The sequence below is a fragment of the Hippopotamus amphibius genome, chromosome 1, assembly GCF_030028045.1.
Source record: "Hippopotamus amphibius kiboko isolate mHipAmp2 chromosome 1, mHipAmp2.hap2, whole genome shotgun sequence".
In the NCBI taxonomy this organism is placed as follows: domain Eukaryota; kingdom Metazoa; phylum Chordata; class Mammalia; order Artiodactyla; family Hippopotamidae; genus Hippopotamus; species Hippopotamus amphibius.
The window spans coordinates 117,359,868-117,384,556 of record NC_080186.1 but is presented as its reverse complement, the minus strand read 5'-3'; the positions used below and the strand labels follow the sequence as shown (position 1 = coordinate 117,384,556).

The following is a 24,689-nucleotide window of genomic DNA, read 5'->3' as shown; positions in this document are numbered from 1 at the left end:
TCCGCTATTGTGTGAGTTAACAGGGACTGACATGGTAGCACAGTGACCAGCACAGGGCGAGCACTCGAGGTGAAATCACAGCTCCCTCCTTCATTCCCTCCTCCTCAGTCCAAAGTACTTATTTTCCAATAACATTTTGGAATCGCTGGCCAGCCCGTCCCACGGGGCTCCTCTGAGAGCCCCCCACCACTCCCGGGGCCTCCGGAAGCATGAAGGAGACAGACACACAGCCCAGCCCACGATACTTACAACCTCCTCACCAATAGCATGGCCTTGGTGGTCGGGGATGGGGGACTCCGAGGGCTCCACTCGCAGCCCACGTCGCTGAGGGGGCTCTTCCGGGAGCAGGAGAGCTGGGGCTCCTCGGGGGGCACTGGAAGGAGAGCACAGAGGCCGGGAGGCAGCACACCTCACCTCCCTTCCGAGGGAGCCCTTGGCGCCGCCCTGCCCCCGCCCCGGCACCCGCCTGCACTGCAGCCAAACAGCCACGCACAGCTCTCACGGTGGCCCGGTGAGTGAAGGATGTCAACGTCCTCCCGGCAGGCTAGGAAGTGGGGCAAGTGAGGGGAGGCACCTGGGGGCTAACGTGCCTAAAGGGAAGCGAGACTGACACCAAGAATCGGGCCTTTGGAGTCACACAGGCCTGGTTCTGTGGGCAAGTCCCAAGCTCTCTTCATTTTCTACTATAAAATTAAAGGATGATAAAATAATCTTAATATCACTGCCAATAATACTGCTGTCTCTCACTGGGACATTGGGAAGATGATATGAGGCACCAAGGAAGAAAGTCCCTCAGCACAGGGCCTGGCAAACGGGGCATCTGACTCTAGGATGTCCTATGAGATGCGAGGAACCTAGGTACCTACTAATTCTAACACTAAGAATAGTTCATCTGAGAGCATACTATGTGCTGTGCAGAGCTTTTAACACCATATTTAATGTTTACAACCACCCTGAAGTAAGTTAATAAAATTAACCTTATTTTACCAACCAGGGAACTGAGGGGCAGAAAAGTTAAGCCGTGAAGGAGAAGGATTCAACCCCAGGCCCCTTGCCCCCGACCCCCCAGCCCTAACCGCACAGCAAGGCCAGCGGTACGGCGTCTCCGTCCGCCAGATGCCCCCACCAGCTGGAAGCTCCAACCAGTCTCGCTGGCAGACGTCACTAGGCCTTTCCCCGAAATGCTTGGGCCAAGGAAATAACAGGAATTTAAAGGGTCAAGGAGGGAATCTCTCTCCGGAATGCGCAGAGCCGTGCTGGGAGCCGTCTAGTCTCCTCTCGTCTGCTCTCTGAGGACACAACTCACCATCCACCAGCAAATGCACACTTCCAGCGGGGCGGCCGTCCTCGTAGCACGAATAGTTTCCAGAGTCACCGAGCTGCACGGACCTCAGAAGCAGCTTTCTTCCCACGCCAGCCCATCTGCCGCGGTGGGAGCCTGCGACCTGACTCCTGAGCACCCAGTGAACTGTGGCGTTGTCCCCCGGCTCCCCACCTGGGCAGGTCAGGGTAACGCTGGCCCCTGGCAGGCTGCTCAGCACATCGTCCGCCACTTCTGCAAGGGGAGAAGACACCGGGTAAGCCCACAGCAACCTGACGAAGGGACGTTGTTTCCGATTTGGGAAGCCACAAAAGGCTCTAGTGCTAAACATCTCTCAAGTCCATCCACTGGCCCAGGCCACCATCACATCACCTCTTCCTGGGCTATGGCAATGGCCTCCCAGCCCCAGCCTTGGCCCTCTCCACCCAGCTGCCTCAGGGAGCCTTCCAAAGCGTCTATCTGGCCACCTCACTCCTTTGATTAGAAACCCCTTCAAGGGCCTTCACTGTCCACAGCATAAAGTCCAAGTTTAGAGGCCTGGCCCACAGGGCTTTCCACCACCTGCCCCCTGCTGACCTCTGAGGCCTCATCTCTCCCTGCTCAGCCTTAGAAGAGACAGAGCCCCTCCCCCACAGGCTCCTAGGCTCCGTTCTCACTCACTCTCCCCCAACCCATCTCCACACTACCTCCTCCTGTTGCAGGTTTCAGCTTAAATGTCCCTTCCCCAGAGGCCTTCCCTATCCTCAGCCGCATTAGGCCCCCATTTTACCTCCCTCACCATGTCACCCATCACACACTGCCTTATAATTACTAATTCCGTATCCATCTTCACTTCAGGACTCCAAGCGCCGCAAGAATAGGCAGTGTGTTTTGTTCTCTGTTATATTTTAGTGCCTAGAGCATTGTCTGACACATGGCGGTGGCCCACTGAGCACTTGATGAATGTATAAATGAATGTATACACATAGGAATGAATGCCAGGTGCCCAGTGGGACCCACAAGATGCCTGCATACACAGGAAGTCTCAGAATCCCAGGGTCCCTGTTTCACAGATAGTAACGGAGGCACAGAGGACTCAGGAGACTTGCCCAAGCTCATCAATGACTTAGCTACACAGCTGAGAGGCAAACCAAGTCTTCCAACTCTGTTCAGTGCTCCCTCTAGAACCCTATACCTACCTATTAAACCACGTAGGGCAATGCTATTTTTATTCTAGAGGCCAAATTGGAAAGTAAAAGAGAACAAATGCACTCCCCAGCCCCCTAAAAAATATCATGAATGTGCTACTCAAGGAAAGGATATTAAAGATTAAAGGAACAAGCAAACTTTTTTTTTTAGCATAGGTTAAATAGATTTATGGAATCTGAGATTTATGTTAGTCTAACCGTCTGAAACAACTGAAGCCAGGGAAAACAACAAGTTTTCATGTTAAGCACACTTCGTCCTTCTAACCAAATGTGCAGCCATTTCTTAGCAAACAGCAGCAATAAATCTGGTCAAAGATTTCCGAAAGGCCCAGCAACAGCCCAGGCACCTGACCTCACCTCCCGCCTGTGCTCCTTGGCCAGGAGGACCAGCACCAGTGTCCCCCCCGACCTACAAAGGCTTCTTGCTTGGGAGTGTTTTTAATCTCACGCTTCGCTGACCGCCCTTCCTCCCGCCAAGGTAGCTATTGGAGAAGAGGGACAAAGGATTGGTGACTCCCAGGAGGATAACACTCCCAAAGCCAATGGGGCTGGCGGTCCAGACTAACAGCTGGCCACAGTCCAGGCACCAGGGACACGAGCATCAAAGGGACAGCGACAGCTCCTGTCTGGCTACACAGACTCCCTTCAAGCTTCCTTCTCACCTTATCGCTTGGAGTCTGAGTCTTCCACCCAGGCACCCTCTGCCCCCAGGCCGGCAGATAAGGAACAGGTGCAAAGGCAGGGTAGCAGGCGGTCACCTAAGGTGTCTTTCTCTTCACTACCAGAGCCTTGGGTGAGAAAAATGGTTGAATCTCACTGTGAGGGGCAAGTGTGATCCCTCAGGATCCTTAGACCCCTCTGCCCCACTTTCCCCCACTATGTCCCAAATGACCTACCTTCAACAAACATTTGAGGAGGCCCCCCAGAGCCAGGCACCAGTGAAGAGGACACAATTAGGTGGCAGAGAGACCCTGCCCTCAAGGACAAGACATGTAAGATGTATTCGGTGCTGCAGAACTGGGACAGAGGACACAGGGCTCGCCTGAACATCAGCAAAATCCCAATCCCTAGAAGACCAAGTCCACTGAGGGTACCTCCACACCCAGAGGGCTTAACAGAGGTATGAAAAGCCCTAACTACAGTACACCTTTCATACATAATCTTCAATAATATATTTCCAGAATTTCAAATATTGTTTTAAATGATATTGAACACATGCAAATTAACACATGTAACTTACATGAAAGTACGACACATGAAACACCAATTGAACCACTAGCACAATCATTGTCTCCTAAGCTCCCTCTGTGCTCCTGCGAAGCTTCCCCCAGCCTCCATGCTTATACAGGGTTACGTTTTGAGCTTATCACTCCCTCACTTTTAAAAATAGGTTCAGGTTCTCTACTCATGGATCCTTAAATTTTTCTTAACTTTGTCTATTTGAGATTTATGTAAATACATTGTAGACAGTCTTCTGTAACATATTTTTGTCATTTGTTATGTTTCTATGATTCATGCAGTTACAGTTACTCATTTTCACTGCTGTGTAATATTCCATCGGACAACTATATCATTCTGCCGAGGGAGGCTTGGGGTTGTTTCCAGTGTTTTGCTATACCAAAGAGGGTGCTATCAACTTTCTCAAATGTGGCTCTTGGCACGTTTGCCCAAGAATTTCCCTGAGTAGAACTACTGGTCCTGGTGTGTGTGTGTGTGTGTCACACATGTCCTTTTCCTTCATAACTGACACACAGTCCAAACCATTTAAGTCTTACGTGCACCTGACGGTGGCTATGATTTGCCACGTCCAGTCCACATACCAAACTCCATCCGTGCCTGAATCAGGTTAGGTTTAGAAGACCCACCAACACTTTGAATCAGTATATTGATAGTTTCACTTTTCCATTTTCCACTTGATAAAGCAGCTGTAAGGACAAAACCTACGATAGGTGTCAAGTTCATGCACAAATTACCAACGATGTAGGAACAAAGATGGAGACACTATCAGGAATTCCCTGGTGGTCTAGTGGTTAGGACTCCACGCTTCCACTGCAGGGGTCATGGGTTAGATCCCTGGCGGGGGAACTAAGATCCCACAAGCCGCGGGGCACGACCAAAAAAAAAAAAAAAAGATGGAGACACTGTCAAGATAGGACAGTCTTCTGTTGTCTGGCCGGCCCCACTGTGCAATGCCAACAACATCCCTCCATCAGCTGATGGGCGGATATCAGAATTCACAAGGCACCGATACCCAATAGACTCTCAGGGTCACCCGAAAGTCCAAGCAGGGGTCAAGGACCACGGCAGGCTCATCTTTTCGGCGGCACTTTCCACATGGCACTATCCTTAGCTATATACGGGTCCCCATCCCCAGTCATGACTACGAGACTGTGAACTCCTGCTAGCACTCATCAGAGAACTCAGTAGGTGCTTAATAAATGTTTAATGCAGGGCACCTAAGAGATGCCCACAGGGTCAGGGCCCCCACGGTGAAAACTCCCAGGAGTTTTGACACAGGACACAGTGGTCTACATGGTGCCCCTCGTGTTGTGCAGTGGGCAGGCCCTATGCTAGAGACCAGAAGGGCCAGCTTGTCACAGCCGGGAGATGCTAAGGAAAGAAACTATGAGCCTGGAGCCAGAAGGGGCTCTCTTTTCTGCTTCTGCCTTTGCCAGTTCCAGGAAATATGTTTCTCCGGTCACTTCCCTCAGCCCCAGTTCAGATGGAAGCTCTTGCCACGGTTAGTGACCAGCTTGAACAATAGCAGGGACTGTTCTGCTCCTGAGCTCATTAACAATGGCCAGAGCATTTGGTCAGAGACGTCACAAATAAAGAGGCTTTTTTTCCTCTTCTATTAAAGCAGAGCTTCGGGAGCGACATAATGGCCACTTCCTCGGCCAAGGAACTTGAGTAATGGTTTTCTGACTCTTTAAAACTGAGTCACTCTTCTTTTTTAATGGGGAATGATTAATTATAAACCACCCATTGGCAAGTATTGCCTGTCCTTGCCCTTCTCCGAAATATATTTCTTCTAGAACTTGTGAACAATGCTGTGTTAACTGTGCTTTTAAAAGCACTCTATGCAGGACCACAGTCAAATACTCAGAGAGGAAAGACCACAAGAAATATACTTGCTACAGTCAGAGTGGGCGGTTCTGCCCCTCCCCACCCACCCCTCTGCCTCCTGGCCCAAATCTCTGAGTCAGTGCAGTTGACACCCGCGGGGCTGTGGGCAAGCCCCTGGGTATCTCTTTTTTTTTTCTGGCCGTGCCTCACAGCTTGCGGGATCTCAGTTCCCCAACCAGGGATTGATCCCGGGCCAAGGACATAAAAGCCCGGAATCCTTACCACTAGGCCACCAGGGAAACCCTCGCCAGAGCATCTCTTTGAAAAGGAAGAAGTGATGTTCACAGAATGTTCAGTGATGTTCACTTCCTGGTATTTCCACCCACCTCTCCAAATGATGGAACGAGAGGCAATTTCTTTCTCTTCCTTTCATCTTTCTGTATTTTTCTCGAGTTTCTACAAGCTATTTGTATTACTCTCATAATGAACACACACGCACACATACACACACGCACACATATATATACATATATTTAAAACAAAGAGGCTACGTAGCCTGGATCTGTCCCAGTTATCATGCCTAGGGAGGAGGGGGAGGTGAGGCAGAGTGCAGTGGACCCCAAGGAATAAGGGTGGGCTGAGAGTGGGTTTTTCAGGACAAGCAGCTTCTGACAGCACCTTCCAGGCCGCAGAGTGTTCACCCGCCACCCTTGCAGCTCTGTGTTTTGTCACTTTCGCTGCACGCTACACACTTAGCCCTCGGCTGTGCTGGCCTCATCCTCTGGTGGACACAAGGTCACCAATCCCCCCCCCATTCTGCCCTGTTCGTCTGCTCCCTGGAGTCTGCCAGGGCCCTCCCAAAGGCCTCCCTAATGGGGAAGAGCCAAAGGGGAGAGATACAGCGGGGAACAGGTGAGGAGGGAGCTCCTGAGAGCATCCCTTCCTGCTCCCCAGAGATGTGCCCCAGCTATTCTCACACTCCCACTCTGGGCGGTGAGGGACAGGGTGGGGAGGGAGGGGTTGGCCCTGCACACTCTGACATTCAGCACAGCACGCAATTTAGCATCTGCCCTTGAGCAATTGCTCAGCCAATTGAGGCCAGAGTTGCAAGCCTATGCCTGTTGCCTCCTTAAGAATTCAAGAAATTTTTTTTGTGCACCATCAAGTGCAAGGCGAGAAATCCTAATCCCGGAGAGAGAACTGAGTTAGTGAACGCTTTCTATGCACTGACACTCCTCTCCACAAAACCCCATGGAGAACTTAAAACTACCTATAACCCAGGGCACCCTAAGACAAATGTCCCTGATATACTGAGGGAGCCAAGAGGAGGGGTAAAACACTCTAAAAGGGAGGGATCCAAAGGAAGAGAGATTTGGGTGGAGCCTTGAGATATGAGTGGGAGTTTGATAAGTGGAGCTACAGGGAATGGCATTGTATAAACAGGGAACAGCATGAAAAGGCATCGAGAAGCGAGAAGCGAGGGCCCAGGGAGGGCAGGTATCTGGTGACCTCCAAGGGGATCAAACCTAACTCTGCAGGCAGAGCTATGTGCAGGCTCAGTGCCCATCCACCTCCAACCCCAGCCTCCAGGACAGGAGCCAACAGGGCTTCCTCCTTCTTTTAATCTTCTAATCACCAACTGACCACTCCCCACCCACCCACCCCGGCCCCTTCCTGGCCTCCTAGTGCTCCTAGTGCATCATAAAGCATCCCAGAGGCAGGAGAGAGGAGGGGCAGCCAAAGACTGTTAATGTCAGATGCAGGGTGGCAGCACCCTTCATCCCAGCTTCCAACAAAAAGGGATTGTGCAGAGGACAAAAGCACCTGACTTGGGACCGAGAGCAGAGACGTATCCCCTCCTGAAAACAAACCTTCCCGAATCTCCTCCTCGACTGTCAATGCACTCGGTATCTGGTCTGCTCTGGTCTTTAGTCACTGACGACTAGCTGGGTGGGGTTGGACTGACACCAAGGTACACTCTTGTCTTGATTTGTCCTTTAATATAAAGCACATCTCTAAGAGTGGTGGGCAGCCTGGCATAGGGGAAGCATTCCCGTGTTATCAGAAGACCCGAGCTCTATTCCTGGTCTTGCCACTGACTTGCAATGAGTCTTGCACAGCCCCTGGTGGAGCCCCACTCACCTTCTCTGTGAGATGAGGGTTCAGACTACCATCTCAAGCTCCCTGCTGCCTCGTTCCGGCCGTCTAGCATCTTATCACCCTGAATCACTAGCTCGCAGAGGGCAGGAAGCATGCCTGTCTGTTTATCTCAGACAACAGCCCAGCTCGAAAATACAATTAATCTATGGACTTATTATTCTAATAGTTGATGACTTTTGGAGGATGATGGCCGGGGCATCCCAGTGCCCTCAGACAAACGTGTCTTCTTATCCCTAGAGAGCCCCAGGAGAGGGAAATCCCCGCAACCTCCCTCGCCTCTCACTCCTCAAGGGGAAGAGAGTTTAGGTCCTACTAACCTCTGGCAACCAAACCCACACCTCCCGGCCCAATGCTCACGCAACCCCACTCCCTGGGCATCTGGGTGCTCCACTATGGCCGACACCCCTCAAGCCTGGGGACGTAACAATAGAGCCCCGGGAAGTGGGGTTCTTCCCCCTTCCGGACCTAAGGTTGGGTGCCAGAAACCCAACAACAAGCTTGTTGTTTTTCTACTTTTTTTCCTTCTTCACGTAAACTTGCAGATGTCAATAACCAGAGAAAAACACACACACGGAGACGTATTTCTCAACTCTCTTGCAGCTCGTTGCTCTTGCCAGCAAAAACAAGTTCAGCTTCCTGGCCCCGTTTATGTAAGCGGTGAAGCAGCTGCCCAGTGCCAGCGCCGACACGGGCTTAGCTCACGCCTGCTAATCCCACCGCCCCAGTTTCTGAGCAGGGACAGTCCTCCCAGCGGGCAGCTGCGTGGCTGGCAGCACAGGGCAGCCTCCAGCCTCTGGGCTGCAGAGACACAGGATCTCAGAAGGGCTCACAGAGGAACCGCAGGGCCCCTGTCGGCGGTAAAGACCCTGATCTGGAAGGAGGGGCTGCTGAGAAGTCTCCAGGAGGAGATCGTGGGCACCTCACGTCCACAGGGAAACAGAGGCAGAATTTGAGCCCTTGGGGCCTAGGAAGAGTCCCCCGTGGGCTCTGTGCCCTCTCCCTGCATCCACATATAAGGACTGAAAATGACATCCTGACTTTCTAAGTAATAATAATCACTCAGCACCACCTACAGCACTTAGCACGTGCCAGGCGCTTTACCTAAGCGCCCCTGCTCCTACAACAACCCTGTCGGGGAGGCTGGTCCCCATTTCTGTGCCAGTTCAGAGAAGTTAAGCAGCTGGCCCCAATTCACGCAGCTAGTGAGGGAGGGAGTCTGCATTGACTCCAGGTGAGTCTGGCCAAAGCCCGCCTCTCTCCAGGGGTCCAGGTGTCTCCCCGTGTTCTGGGCCAGCCCCGCCTTCTCTGGGCTGCCCACCACCCTGCGTCTCCCCCTCTCTCCCAATTTCTTCTCCTCCTTCCCGCTCTCCCCAGGCCTTTCCACCCATCACAGAGGCTGGGGGAGGGGGAGTCCTGGGGTTGAGGGATCTGCGTGAAGGGGGAGCGAGCCCCGACACACCTAGTAGCCCCTCAGGGTCTCTCACAGGAAGCCAGTGGCCAAGCACCCTTGACCTTTCTCCCTCTACCCTGCAGCAGCAGCAACTCCTGTGAGGAGGTAAGCTTAAAAGTGCCCCCCTCCGACCCCCAGCCTCCCGTTCTCACCAGGTCACCCACTCACTTCCTTAAAATCCCCAGAACACCTTCCCCTGCCATCGAGGGCCCGGCCTCTGTGGCCCCTGCCACCTTGTCTGACTCAGCTCCCAGCCCCATCTCCTCCACAGCCCCCTCCCCCGAGTGCTGACTCCTGCCCCCCTCGCCCTCTAATGTGTTTGTACTTCTGTACCTGCTTGTATTTGTCTTGTATTTGGCGGAGTCAGTATTTACCTTGGCCCAGCCTTCCCCTCCGTCCGCACCGTGGACTATACACTTACTGCTCGGAGAGAGGGCCTGGGAGGCTCCTTTGCACCATAAAAAGGTAATGCTGGCTGCTGACTCAGAGACCAGCGTGTGTGACCAGCTCCTCAAGAGAAAAACATTTAATCCTCCCCCGGCAGCCTCACAATCAGTTGGCCCAGGGCCCAGAAGGTCTGGTCTGGGTCACCTCTCAAAGATTATAAACTAATTAGAGGAAAAGATATCAAAGGAGGGCAGACAATCCAACTCCGCCCGCCCCCCCCCCACCTCACCCCCACTAAACCCCAGGAAGCAGACTGAAAAATAAAACCAGTAAAGGCAAGACTAAGCAGGCCAGGGTTAAGAATTCCCCTTCCAACGCAGGGGACATGGGTTCGATCACTGGTCGGTGAACTAAAATCCCACATGCTGTGGGGCAACTAAGCCTGCGTACTCTAGAGTCCATGTGCCACAACTAGAGAGACCACACACTGCAACTGCTGAGCCTGGGAGCCGCAACTTGAAAGAAGCCCGCATGTCGAAACAAAGATCCCGCGTGCTGCAACTAAGACCCGACCCAGCCAAATAAATAAATATTAAAAAAAAAAGACTAAGCAGGCCAGGAAGAAGGGCACATGGCCACAGGTGGACACAGATGGGACTTGGATCCAGAAAGGGGCTAAGCTGGGGCTACATCCACAGAGTGGGTGCTCAGCTAAAAGTTGTTCTTCTAGGGCTATAAAGGCCTTTAAGGATGATTCAGCCAACCTGCCCATTTTTATAGATGAGGAGAACCAGGGCCCAGAAGTCACACAGAGTGTGTGGTGTAGCCAGGACTGCAACCCTGGGCCCTGGAACTCTGGGTCGTGCTTGCCCCACTGCCTTCCCAGAAGTACAGCACAAAGGGTCCTGTCTCCCTGTCTCTGAACTTGGCCTTGGAGTCTAACCAGGAGCCTGACCCACATCAGGGTCTTTTATGTGTTTCTGGAAGCAGAGGGATTAGGGTGCAGCACACACCTGATATCTGTTCCTCCTCCCCCATCCCAAACCAGAGCCACCCCCCACCACCTGCCCCAACTTCCACTTCTCCACCCCTTTAGATATGAGGAAGCAAGGTTAAAGATGTGAGAAGTCACAAAGTGGAGGTGTGTGTGGTAGGGAGTAACTAAAAGGGACACAGGAGAGCCTGCCAGGGCTGGTCACGTAGCTGAGTGGCGGTTACGTGGCTGTGCTCAGTTTGTGACAATTCACTGGGCTGTTAAATATATGCTGAGCCAACTTTCCACATGTGTATTATGCTGTCATATGCATTTCATAAAGCCCCAAAGTCCTTCTGCCTGAATTCAAGCCTATATTCCTCTCCTGACCCCCACGTGTCATGAGCAGATACACACACACACACACACATATTCACACACTAGTCTAGCTTCATGTCATCATGAAGGAAGCAGCTCAGAATGGAAGAGCAGGCACATGTACCCTCAGTGAATCTGTCAAACCCAGATTCCAACTTTCCTGCCCCTAGCCTGTTCCCTTCATAAATCAGCCACGCCAGGCCTACCATGTTCTGAGCTAAGGACACTCAGCATTATAAATATGTCAATGCTCCCTAAGTTATCTCTACATTTTACTTGATCCTAATAAAAATACCAACAGGACTTTTTTTTTTCTTTCTTGGAACTAGGGAAGCTGATTCTAAAGTTCACACAGAAAAGTAAACAAGCAAGGATAGCCAGGACAATTTTGAAAAAGCAGAGAACTGAGAGGAAGATTAGCCCTATCAAACTCTAAAGCATATTATAAAGCTATAGTAATTAAAACAGTGTGGTACTGGCACACGAGTAGACAGACAAAACTATGCAGGAGATTAGAAAGTTCAGAAATAACAGTAACCAAAAATAGCTTTGTCTGTAGTTGGGGCTATAGCTACTCTTTCAAATGGCTAAGATGATTGATGTTATACTATGTGTATCTTACCACAATTATTTTAAAATAGTTTAGTTTGAGTACTGGCTATATAGAGGTGCTAGTCTAAGCATGCACATGGATGACCTAACTCGATCTTCCCAACAGCTTATCTTACAGAAGAGGAGGCTGGTTACACAGTTAATTAGGGATAAGCCTAGATTCAAAACCTAGCAATCAGGCCTTAGAATTTCTGCTTTTAAACTACTCAATCTGCCAACAAGCAGTATAAACCCAAGTATATGCAGTAATCTGGTAGATTTTAAAGGTGACTTTTAAAATCAGTGGGGGGGGGGACTTCCCTGGTGGTGCAGCGGTTGAGACTCCAAGCTCCCAATGCAGGGGGCCTGGGTTCAATCCCTGATCAGGGAACTAGATCCCACATGCCACAACTAAGACCCAGCGCAACCAAATAAATAAATAAAATATTTTAAAAAAAATAAAAATAAAAAAATAAAATAAAATAAAATCAGTGGAGGGGGGGGAGATGGATTATTCAATAAACTATAAAAAAGGACATCAGGTGATAACTGGGGGGAAAAAAGTTAGAGCTGTAGCTCACTCCATGATAAACTCGAAATGGACCAAACATTTAACTATAAAAAATTCTTAAAGACATCAGAAAGAAAAGAATCTTTTTTTATCCCCCCCCACCAAAAGAATCTTTTAAAACAATATTGGCATAGGGAAGAGCTTATTCAATATGGTACAGAACCTACAAGTCATGAAACTGATAAACCCAACTACAATTTTTTTAAAAATATGCATGGCAAAAACCAGCCCCCACCAAAAAAAGTCAAAAGACAAGCGACAAACTAGAGAAAAATCTTCACAACTCATATCATAGAAGACTAAATTCTTTAAATACATTAAGAGCTCCTATAAACAAGAAAAAGACCAACAGCCCAGTTTTTAAAAATGAGCGATGGCTGTGAACGCGCATCATAGAAACAGGTTACACAAATGTCTCTTAAACATGGGAAAACCTGTACAATCGCACTCAGATAAGATAAATTTGCAAATTAATTCCACACAGACACCATCTCTGTGTAGATATCAGTTTAATAACACATCTTCGTCAGAGGTGTGGGGACACAGGCATTCTCTCATTGCTGCTGAGAGTATGAATTGGTGCAACTTCCACTCTCACTCAAAAGTACAAATGCACACAGCCTTTGACCCACGGATTCACCTTCGAGGAATTTATCCTGCAGATGTTCTTGTGCCCAGACAACATGATGGATATGCGAAGTTACTCCCCAAAGCACTGTCGATAGTGGCAAGACAGGAAACAAGCCCAATGTCCATCAAAAGGAGACTGTGTAAAGAAATTCGGTGTGTCCATGTAATGGAATACCAAAAAAAGCTAAAGAGGAAGTTCTTTATTTCATGGAAATAAACTCTTTCCTAGTCCATTGGGTACAATGGTTAAGAGGATTCAAGACACTCCCAAGTTCCAACCCTGAGTCAGTCACTACCTGTGTGACCTTGAGCTACTTTCTCAACCTCTTTAGCCCTCACTTTTCCCATCCATAAAATGGAAATAATAATACCTACTTCAAAATGTTGTTTCGAGGACTGCATCAGATAATTAATGTTAGCAGGGGGCCTGGGTTCAATCCCTGGTCAAGGAATTAGATCCCGCATCCCATCCTGCAACTAAAGATCCCACATGTGGCAACTAAGACCCCCGGCGCAGCCAAATAAATATTTAAATACTTAAAAAAAAAAAAGCTAATGTTAAAAACTTAGCACTATTTTCAAGATATACCTAATCGCTCAAAAAATGTGAGCCATTGTAACTATTATTCCCACTGCATTAGTGGGTCTTTCCCCTTTTCTGTGATAAAGTCTTCATACTATAGCCTCCCCCTCCTCCCATCAAAATGGGCTCTTCAGATCAATTAACAGCTATCAAGCACCCACTTTTGTTTGTTTCAGCCTCGAGAAGTGTTGCTCTGCCTGGGCTTGGAGTGACTTGGCATAAGGTCTGTGCTGGCTTGTTACGTGGGCGGTCAAGTGACAGGCCTGGACCGTCTGACCCCTGAGCTGTTTTCTCACTCTGCTATCGCAGCTGCCTTGCTTAGAGACAGAGAAAGCTCATTTACAGTGATATGTGGTTGCAAAGCATTCCCCTGACCCAGAGTAATATGAATGGATACGGGGGAGGAGAGGGTTAAGTGCAACGGCTTAAACATACACTGTGGCCTTAACTGTTCTTCTTAAGAGAAGTACTGAAGAGGACACTTCCTGGGGCGAAAGTGGGGCTGTCTCTGCCACAACAGTGGATATGGCGTTGTTGAGTCTCTGAGAATACTGAGAAGAGAGACGATGACCTTGATGTCCCCGTGCTTTGGGAAGGGTGGGAGTTGTGGGCGACACACGTGATATAGTGGAAAGAGCAAGGTTCAGAGCAAGGTCTGTCACTTCCTTGCTGTGCGATCTTGAGTGAGTTACTTAACCTCTCTGAGCCTCGGTTTCCTTTCGCCTACTCAAGGACACTGCTTCAGCAATTCTCACCTCTCTTGTCAATCTTTGGTCTCTACTAGATCATTTCCATCAGCAAGCAAACATGCTGCGATTTCAGTTATCTTTTTAAAAATTATTTTCATGACCCCGCTTCTCCAGCCAACAAACACTCCAATTCTTTACTCCCCTTTACAGCTGAAATCCTCAGAAGAGAAGCCTCTACTGGTCGGCTCCAGTTTCCCTCCTCCTGTTCTCTCTCCAGTCTACTCCTGTCAGCCTTTGGCCTCCACCATTTCACTGAAACTCCTCACGTCGAGTCAAGGTCACCAATGGCCTGTGTGTAGCTAAGTCCACTGGTCAGGCTGTCCTCTTACCTCTCAGCAGCGTTTGACACCACTGACTGCTCCTGCCTCTTGACACACTGTCCTTGCTGGGTTTTCCAGACAACAAATCCCCTGGTACTCCTCCTGCTTCACTGGTCTCCCCTTCTCAGTCTCCTCCTCCTCTTCCAGCCTGAGAAGGTTGGAGGGTCCCAGGGCTCAGCCCGAGGCCTCTTTGCGTCTCCATCTACACTCTCACCCCCGGGGATCTCAGCCACTCTCAAGGCTTGAAATAACAGCTGCCATCAGTCGACTCCCAAATTCATACCTCGGACTCAGTTCTCATTCCCAAACTCCAGACTCCCATTCCCAACTCCTCAGCACCTTCTCACCTCGTCCAATAGAAAGCTCAGTTTCAACAGGCCCAAACTGACCTCCTGATCTTCCCCTAATAAAACCTGCCGTCCTACAGCCTACCCCATCGATGCAATGCTCTAAGACTCCTCTCACATACGGTTTCTGTGAAGAGTAAAGGAGGTCACAGAGGCAAAGAGCCCAGCACAGTTCCGTGTACAGTCGTCACGCAGGACGGTAACAGTTGTTGTCACCATCACGTAGAGAGGGAAGACCAGAGGATGCTTTTCGGGAAAGGAAGCTGGGAGGTGGAGGGAAACCGAGCACAGGGGCCGGGGGACAGCCTGGATGCGGTGCCCTGGGGTCACAAGCCTAAGAGCTGAGCCAGAGGGCAGAGCTGGCGGGGGTGGCTGGGAGTGGGGGAGCCTGCTGAGGTGAAGCTCAAAGTCAGGCCAAACCCAGGACCATGCCGGAAAAGCCCCTGACTCTGCCAGAGACTTTGGACTCTTTTGGATCTCAAGTCCAGAAGAGAGTAAAGCACGGGGATGACCCGAAAGAAACACTCCAGGGCCTCACCAAACAGAGAGTCTAAGAGGTAAGAGCCTCCTTTTTGCCACCTTCCTCTCGCCACTCCAGCCCTCAAGGGTTCTCTTCCAAAGACTGATACCTCAATGATAGTTAACGACAGGACATTTAGTATTTCCCTGAGGGGGAAGATACTGGTCCTTAGACTCAGCTGGAGTCTAAGGGGCCCAATGGCTGAGGCCTGGTCTCCCCAGAGACAAGCCCAAGCTTCGCCAGGGCAGGGGGCACCCGTGTGTCCCCAGAGAGCCCCTCTGCTCCAGAACCCAACAGGACCTCAGGTAGGACCAGACTGTTAAAGAGGAGGCACGAACTTTCCTGCACAAGATGGGAGTATAAGGAATCCCTAAATATTTTCATATTTCCTCAGGCCTGCATTCAAGCATCATCTTCTTGGTGAGAACTCCCCGGGCTTCCCCTCGAAAAGATCAGTTCTGCATCCTCCTCAATACTTAACGCAGTTCCTATCTCCCTCCCTTGATTTATTTTTCCTCCTTAGCACTAGTCACTATCATACAATATATTTAATTTACATCCCCAGTAGAATGAAGCCCCAACGAACCAGGGATTTTTGGCTGTTTGGCTCACAGCTGTATCCTCAGCCCTTAGAATGGTGCCTGGAACATCGGAGGAACTCAAAGTATTTTTTTCAAATGAATAAAGTATTAGCTACACCCGTGTAAGCATTTGCTCTGTGCTAGAGACCTCAATGTACACTCTGTAGTACCTTACTCAGAGCATTTCATCTTCACAGCCACTCTGCGGGGTAGTACATTAATTATTTCTATTTTCCAGATGAGAACAGTGCGTCTCTGAGAGGTAAAATTCCACACCCAAGCTCACATTATTTCTCCACAGCAGGGCTGGGCAGAGATCTGTCTGACACCAAAACCTTAACCATTACCTGTGCTAGATGAGCTGTGTTCAGGTGGAGAGAGGGTTCAGAGAGGGATAGGAAGAATCAACAGAAAACCTCGGGAAGAAACTGTTTAGCACTTGAGACCGGCGCTGTCCAGTAGAACTTTCTGCAGTGATCAAAATGCTCTATATCTGTATTGTCGAATACGGTCGCCAAGCGTGACCAGTGCAACTGAGGAAATACACTTTAAATTTTATTTCATTTTAATTAATTTAAATTCAAATAGCCACACTTAGGAAATGGCTACCATATTCGAGAGAACAGCTCTGGACCTTTGAGACGGACCTGCAAAGGCCCAGATTTGGTGATGGGAACGCTCTGGCTCACAGGTGGGCTGGAGGCACGCAAGCCTGGTGGGACAGGAGAACCGAGGGGAAGTGACAGCGGTGAGCACGGGGTAGTTTTGCGTGCTCCTTACAAACACCCTGCAAGGGGAGGATTTGTTAACCCAGCCCGCAGGGGGAGACGTGGAGGGTCCGAGATGAGATACGCAGTGAGCGTCCACGTGCCTGCTGCCTCAGGGTCTTGGTCCACCCCGCTCCCCCGACAACGTGTCCTTGGGCAGCTGGTACCAAGCAGGATAGTTCAGAGGGTTTCTCAGTCCCTCTTAGGGATTCATCCTTGACCATTTTCAAGCTCCTTTTAGGGTAGACGCAGGGTGGCTGATCCCAGGGCTTCACAGGACTCAATAAATGTTTGCTGCAATGAATAAACAAAAAGGCAGAGCCAAAGCGGGGAGAGATTTCGGGCAACTAGAAGCCCAGTGGGGGAGGGGCTTCCTTCCGTTCCTCAATCCCACCTTTCAGCCAGTCATCCTCAAACGGGCGAATCACAAGCGGTGTTTGTTGAAAAGGACATTTCCTGAGCCTCACTTCCAGGTAGTTCTCGTCACTAAATCTGGGGTGGGGGTCAAGAATCAGAAGTTGTGTCAAGCACCCATCCCCCACCCCCAGCACGCACACACACACCAATTCGGATTCAAACAGACCCAGAACTACCCTTTGGAGAAATACTGACTTAGGGTGAGACTAGGAATGCAGGTAGGCATGGGGGCTGAAGGAGGTTGCCCTAAAGGGAAGTTCAGAGGTTGAGACAGGACTTTGAGAGATTTAAAGGTGTACATGTTTGTTTTGGGTACCGTCTTGTGTTACAGAAGGGTAGAAGGAACCTGAGTCACCGATGTCCAGGCCTTCCACACCCGACACCTGCGTCCCAGCTAATCCAGGCCCCCAGACGGCGATTCACCTGAGCGGCCCTGCCAGGTTGGCAGCAGCCGATCCCAAGGAAAGCATGTCTCCTGGCTATAAGGGCCCACAGCCCGGAGAGCCAGTGGATTTCCCCTCTGAACCAACTCCGGCCTCTGTTACCCGCCTCGGCCCCTCACTTCTCCAAAGCAAGACATCTCACAGTCATTTGCTCCATGCTTCCTGTACAATGTCTTTATTTTTGCTCTCAAGTTTGTGGGCTGAGTCTGTGTGGGTGTGGGAGGGGAGCTGGGTATTTTCTACTTCTCTGCATTTTCCTTCTGAACTGGGAGGGCTTTCACTTCCTCCCCAAACTCTCAGTTCTGTCTTTCACAGGCTGTCCAGGCCTTGAGACCACTTTGCCTGTCCCACCTGAGCACCAGGACAATAGAGAACTGACTGCAACTGGCTGCCCTCGAAGTACCTTGCAGCCAGTTAGGAGCAAAAGGAAGCAGCAGCTACAGCAGTAACCCCCCTGGGGCAGGTGCCCTGGGGTGTGCTGTGAGTGGCAACAGAGGCAGGCAGGGAAGCCTTGCTCCCTCCTGGGCGACTCAGGCCTCAGCCCTCTGACAGCACAGTGGGCAAACCCTGACCTTCCCTTCCCTTGGCCTCTTCTGCCCAGCACTCAGCCAGCCAGAGGTGACTCTCAGCTTGTCCCCCAAACACCCCCAGCTCTGCCTGCTGGGCTAGTCCTACATTTGGGAGTCTTGGGGATCTACAACACCAGAGCACAGGGCCACAGAGGGGTGGGCCTCCACCAATTGGGCCTGACATCTTAGCATCCCAACCTCTCTGAACCTCAGCCTCCTCCTTGGAACAAAGTATTATTTAGATCCAGGGGAGAATTAGAAACCGTGCGTAAAGCCTAGGAGGTCTCAATCAACAATAGCTCTTACTGGCAGGGGTTATAAATGTGTGCTAAGAAAAAGAATCCTTTTACTTTCCTCCTCCAAGCACAAGGAACACAACCATTGAGAAGGCAAAGGGAGCTGCAGGCACCCCAGCCCCTGGCTCTCTCCAGCAGGCAGGGATCAGCCTGAGGGTGTTCACCCAGGACAGGAGGGCCGTGCGGTCTCGCTGTGAAAGCCAGAGCCACCGTCTCCCCAGCCATCTGTTCCCAGAAGCCTGCCGGCTGCCCCCTTGGTTTTCCGCTGTGTCCTCAAAGAAGCCCTCGGACCCTAAAATAAACCTCTGGAGAAGCAGCTGCCCAGCTCCTCTAGAGAAGAGCCTAGTCGCACAGCTGGGCAGGCCGCCAGAGCCCAGAGACAGGACTGGCGGTCAGAGGCAGATTACAGTCCACAGGAGCAACAAGTGCCCTGTGCCCTCCGCCTCACCCCTCCTTCTCTCGTCTGGAAGTGGAGTCCAGTGTGTGTCAGCCTCAAGACGTCCCAGTCCCTGGCCAGCCTCCCCACTTGGCTTAAGTTCCCAGGGCTGAGGCACACGGCTTGCTAGAGTTGGTGTCTGCCTAAGCGAGTGCGGGCAGCGGGAGGGTCCGTGACTCAGCGCCCATGATGTCACTCCCTTCACAGTCACGGCACTGTCATCCACACATAAACCCGGGGGGCTGAGGGGAGAGCCAGGCGGGATGCCTTCCCCAAAGCTGAGGGGCAAAAGGGGCGCTGATACAAAGGACGCCCCGGGCAGGAACTCCACCTGGCTAGGGCATCTCCTTTTAAAGTCACCCGGGACGCAGCTGTGAAAGGACTCCTGGGAGCACTGGGAAGGAGACACGAGACTCGGGTTTCTGAGAACACACCAAGTCCTGTACGCAGACCGCAGGGAGCTTCCCGGCCGCAGGGCAGTCACGGGGAACGCGCGCCCCGCCAAAGGCTCAGGACGCAGCAGCGGGCGCGCGCGCGAGCGCCCGCCGGGACTGCTGGGGCCACCCGGGGCCGCACCTGGTGCCGCGGGAACCCAAGCCAGCCCCGGACAAGGGGAGCCGTCACCGCTCCTGCTGCCTCCGCCGCCCCGCATCTGGGGCGGCCACAGCGGCCCCCCCGCCCGTCAGCTGCCCCAGCCCCCCAGATGCGCGCGAAGCCCTTACCCAGAGCGGGGCAGTCCCCCGGGACCAGCGCCGTCCCGGGCGCGGCAAGCAGAGCGGTCAGCAACGCGCAGCGGACGGCCAGCATTCTTCCTCCTCGGCTACTGCCCCATGGTCCCTAAGATGCTGGCTGGCGGGCGGGCGGGTGAGGAGGGGACGGCCGGGGCGGGGCGGCGGGCGGGCTTAAGCCCCGAGGGCAGCCCCCACCGCCGGGGGGCCCGCGCTCGACACGCACGGCTAGTCCCCGAGCCCCGCGCCGCTCTCGGCTCGGCTCCCTCTGGCCTGGCTCCGTGTCAGTGCGACTTCCCACTTGCACATGACTCAGAGCCGCGGACGGTCCTGGCAACGCAGGAAAACATTTGAGGAACTCGCACTGGAGTTGTCTCTCCGCCGTCCCAGGGCGCTGTTACGAAAGCCGGGGCGGATGGCGCAACAGCCCCGCGCACCGGCCGAGAGGAGGGGGTGGCTTCCTGCCGCAGCGCCGCACCTGAGCCTTGAGGGCGAGAGCCCCGAACCCGCCCGGGGCGAGCTCGGCCGGGGGCCCTCCCACCACTTCTGTTGATCAGAGCAGGGGAATTAGACACCACTAGCTCGGTTTTGATTTTTGGTTTCGTGACCAGGATTACTCTGTGAAAGGAGCACCTGGAGAGCCCTGGAAGAGGCGATGTGCCTCTTATCGTTATGGTAAAGCAGTGCTTGGCAGACCTTTCTCTCGGAATCACCCGGGAACCCTGAAAAACATCGATGTCTGGGTCCCACCCCCAGAGATTCTGATTTAGTCGATCTGGGTTGAGGCTTGGGCATCGAGAGACTCACTACGGTAAAGGTACAGGTAAAGGTTCCTTCTCCCTGCCTGTCCCCTGCAGCACGGGCAGGAAAAAGTTTGGGCTTTGGAAGCAGATAGAGACCTGGGTTCCCATCCAGACCTCCACCTATTGTGTCTGTGACTGCTGTTCGAAATCCCTTGAGTTTCCCTTTCTCATCTGTCAGATATAAGAAAGTCTATAGTGGTCAGAATGGTTATGAAGATACCGTGGTTGTGAAGATCTATACAGGGTGCAGGCCACAGGTGCTCAATTGATGTCAAAACGTGCATGTCCGCCCTCCTGATTTGACAGACAGGTACTTAGCTTTCAGAAGCAACCACAATCACCTCTTGAAAGGTCCCACCAAGGTTCCCCTGGGAGGCTGAAACTGACAGGGTGGCCTCAAAGCTGAGTTTGGAGGGAATGAAAAGTGCTGAAATAAGGTCTCAGCTAAACAGTTTCTGGCCCAGCAACTGCTAATTAGAATGTGCTTTTCCACTTTGGGCTTCAGACTGATCCTAACCGGGATCCGGGTTCCTGGGACAGCAGGAATGGGTATGGCCTAACGGAAGTCCCCGGTGGATAGGACCTGGCCTGAAGAAATGCAACCTTCAGACCTGGTACATCTGGCTTTCTCTTTGGGAATCACCCATCAGCAGTGCCTGGCAGAACCAGGCACATGCCCCGACACCCACTGATGGAGGCTGGTTTGGGTGGGCTTGCTCCAGCCACACCCACAGCCAGGGTTTTTTTTTTTAAAAAAAGGGCATATTGAAAGAGATCTTTTGGTCACTAGCCCTCTCTCCTAATTTTTTTTTTTTTTTTAATTTATTGGCTGCGTTGGGTCTTCATTGCTGCGCACAGGCTTTCTGCAGTTGTGGCTGTGGGAGCTACTCTTCATTGCAGTGTACTGGTTTCTCATTGTGGTAGCTTCTCAATGCGGAGCATGGGCTCTAGGCACGCGGGCTTCAGTAGTTGTAGCACATGGGCTTAGTTGCTCTGCGGCATGTGGGGTCTTCCCAGACCAGGGATCGAACCTGTGTCCCCTGCATTGGCAGGTGGATTCTTAACCACTGTGCTACCAGAGAAGCCCTCTCCTCATATTTAAAATGAGGTTGCAGGGGACCTGGAAGGTGGTACCCACTGGTTGCCTCCTTCGCCTCTATTTGTGGCAGATACGGACCTGAAAAAAATCAAAGGGGGACCGAAACCAGAAGGCTGCAGAAAGCTCTCTGCTCAGACAGGAGAGTTTGAAAGAGGGATGTTGAAGCCCAAGAACAGGTGTCTCAGACTCCACCTGGCTTCTGCACCAAAGTGAGCCTCCCCGTCTAAACCACCATCCAGACCCTGTGTTCTGGAGTCAGACAGCTCGAGTTCTCATCTCAGCTCTACCGTTTGCTGGCTGTGTGACTAGGGCAAGCTACTGAACCTCTCAGATCCTCTATTTCCTGATTTCTATGATGAGAACAACAATATGCAAATTATTGGTATTGTGGTTCATATTAAAAGATCTGGCCTATCTTTTCTTCTCAAGCTCATTTTCTGCATCTCCAAGCTTGTATATGACTCTGTCCCTACACTATTATTTATGCCTTCTCAAGTCCACACCTTTGTGCAAGCTATTCCCTCTGCCAGAAATCCCCTTAGAGAACTAAAATATTGCCTGCCATTGCAGCCATCAAGTCATCACTCTGCTACCTGGATGGTGAGCCCTGAGGGAACTCAGGATGGAGACCAACGGGCTGCCCACTGCCAAGCCCATCTAGCAGTCAGCCACCCCCAGCGGTGCCCCCTGAGGAAACTCCGGATGAGAAAACATAGCATACTGGCCGCAGGTAGCTGAGGTGCATATCAAAGGAATGATTTCCAGTGAGCCCAGACTCTTGTATCTTCCCATACATAGAAAAGCAATAAAATTCCTTAACTTGAGATATCTGGTTATCTTTTATTATCAGTAATCTTTTGGTGTTCTGACTACCTGGTCTTTTGTTGCAAAAACTCCTAATATCCTGGTTTCCCTCTTGCCTCTTTGGAGCAGTCTCTCAGATTTACTTGAGATGCTGTCTTGAAGTCGTAAGAATGTCTGCCAAGTAAAACATGACTCTCAACTTTTAGGTTGTGTATTTTTTCTCAGGACACCCTCCTTTGCCGTACACCCTACTCACCATTAAGACTCAGCTGGGATGTCTTCTCCAGGAAGGTGACTGCTTCCCTGGAATCCTATCATCCATGAGGTCCGATTAGGTGGTCCGTCTCTGTGCTGCCTCAAAACCCCATGCTGACTTTGTTCACCACCCCATCTTCCTTGCCACACCATAAAGCCCATCTCTGTGTCCACACTGCGGAGCAGGGCCTGCCCCATGGAAGGCCTTTGTCCGGGAGATGTGGCCTCCCCTGGAGTACAGGCTGAGCAAACTCTCTGACCTCTGCCAAGCCCCACCTGAACTCTGCACTAAGTGGTGGTTCAAAATTCACAGGCCAACATTCCAGGGTTTTTTATGCAAAACACTGATAAGGAAGAGAAGAAAACATACATGCTCAGTTCAGCCTGACCTACCCTCTCCCAGGTCTGGTTCCTGATGCCAACACCCATGGAGGTCACCAGTGTCTCAGGCCAGGCTTCTTGTCCCCAGGAAGAGAAGACTCCACCCTGAGGGGGATATAGACTTGGCAAGAGCTCCGAGGTGAATTGCAGAGGGAGGATGGGGATATCCAGGCACCAGAAATCAGAAATAAGGACCAGACAGGGCTGAAGCACCCTGGGGCCCAGGATTGTTGGACATACTGCACTGATCCTGCAGTAGAAGGGACAGCGAGGACTTTCACCAGGGCACCTCTCTTGGGTAACTGTGCTGCTTACAGAGTGCTTTCACAACTCCATCTCCTTTGAATTTCTTAACCCTGAGAACTAGGCGATATTGTCCCCAGTTTTCAGAAGAGTACACTGCGGCCCAGAGAAGTGAGATGATTTGTTCAAGACTACACAGCTGGTAACTGGCAGCTCTGGAGTGAAGTCTGGCTCTTGACCCAGAACTCTTACTGAGGGAGGGCGCAGTGGGCACAGCACCAAGGACACTGCAGGACATCTGTGGACCTCATCCCAGCAGGCACTCGGGGATAGAGGTAGGTTAGGAGAGAAGAGAAGGCTGGGGGTCCCTGGCATTTGGGACACCCCCTTCTAGGGTCTCCCAGACCCTCTCCCCCTACCCAGTGCTTGTCCCTGCTGTTACCCTGGTCTCCCCTAGATGGGGAAGCCGTGGGCTGGCACCACTGTTTTTTTTTTAATTGAAGTATAGTTGATGTTCAATGTTGTGTTAGTTTCAGGTGTACAGCAAAGTGATTCAGTTATACATATGTGTATCTATTTTTTTTTCAGATTTTTCCTCTTATAGGTTTCTACAAACTATTGAGTATGGTTCCGTATGCTCTACAGTAGGTTCTTGTGGCACTGCTTTTATCAGACTCCTTCCCAACAAGCAATTCCTCTCTCACCTTCAACCTGAAGGGATTAAGAAAGAGGTCTGCTGGAGGCCCCATAGAATAAATACGTAGATTGTTTTGAATCCAAAAGTTACTTATTCATCACCTGCTCCTCCTCCCTCAGACCTCCTGAGCCAGACTGCTTTGCCAAAGGTGACACAGGCGTGACCGCTGGTCAAGATTCCAGATATACTGACTCAAAGGAGTCTTCTTTTTTTTTTTCTTTAATTCTCTCCCTGCCCCCATTCCCCCCAGGCTTGGGCTGATATGTTAGGGCTATACTCAACCGGGAGAGTTTAAAACAATACCCTTTGTTTTCTGTTCACCTTTAGGGGCAATGATGACCCTAAGAAGCGCAGCGGGGTGGGGGATGGGGGTGGGCTGACCTGCAGACCCCTCCCCTGGCCTCTGGCTCTGACTAATCAGTAATTACTGGAAGGTACTCATTATTCCCTGAAACCTTCCCCTTGCTTTCTCCTCAACTGGGAGGAGGTGGACAACCCGTGGCCAGCTGAGGTATACTATGGGGACCCCCCTAATCAGCAGACCTCAGTGTCTTAGGCCAGAGGCACCCCCCAAGATCAAGCCCCAGCCAGGGCCCGGCACCCTCCCCCTGCCTGGGAAAAGTTCCCCACTTGCACTGTGGAGGAGGGCAGCACCCCCAGCCCCTACAAAACAGTCAGGATCTCTCCATTCACCATCTGCAGCAGAGCATAATACGTTTTCTGTTCCATTTTTCATCACATCACCAGCTGAGTTTACCCTCAAAAACGGATTTTTTTAAAAATTGAAGTATAGTTGATGTACCATATTATGTTCGTTTCAGGTGCACACATAGTGATTCAATATTTTTATATATTATACTGCGTTTAAAGTTATAAAATATTGGGTATATTCCCTGTGCTGTACAATACATCCTTGTAGCTTATTTATTTTCTACTT

General features: G+C 51.2%; 1 protein-coding gene across 2 annotated transcripts in view; it reads right to left on the bottom strand.

Annotated features, from left to right (window-relative positions):
* IL6R (interleukin 6 receptor) overlaps positions 1-19,795 on the bottom strand; it is a 48,010-nt gene extending 28,215 nt beyond the window's left edge. For both annotated transcript variants that reach the window (XM_057725373.1, XM_057725374.1), the window contains exons 1-3: positions 19,465-19,795; positions 1,307-1,555; positions 250-373 (exon numbers count right to left, since the gene is read on the bottom strand). In XM_057725373.1, coding sequence (XP_057581356.1) covers positions 250-373; positions 1,307-1,555; positions 19,465-19,549 — 458 coding nt within the window. In that variant the 5' untranslated portion in view covers positions 19,550-19,795. The remainder of the gene's footprint in view (positions 1-249; positions 374-1,306; positions 1,556-19,464) is intronic.
* Between the last annotated feature and the right edge of the window lie 4,894 nt (positions 19,796-24,689).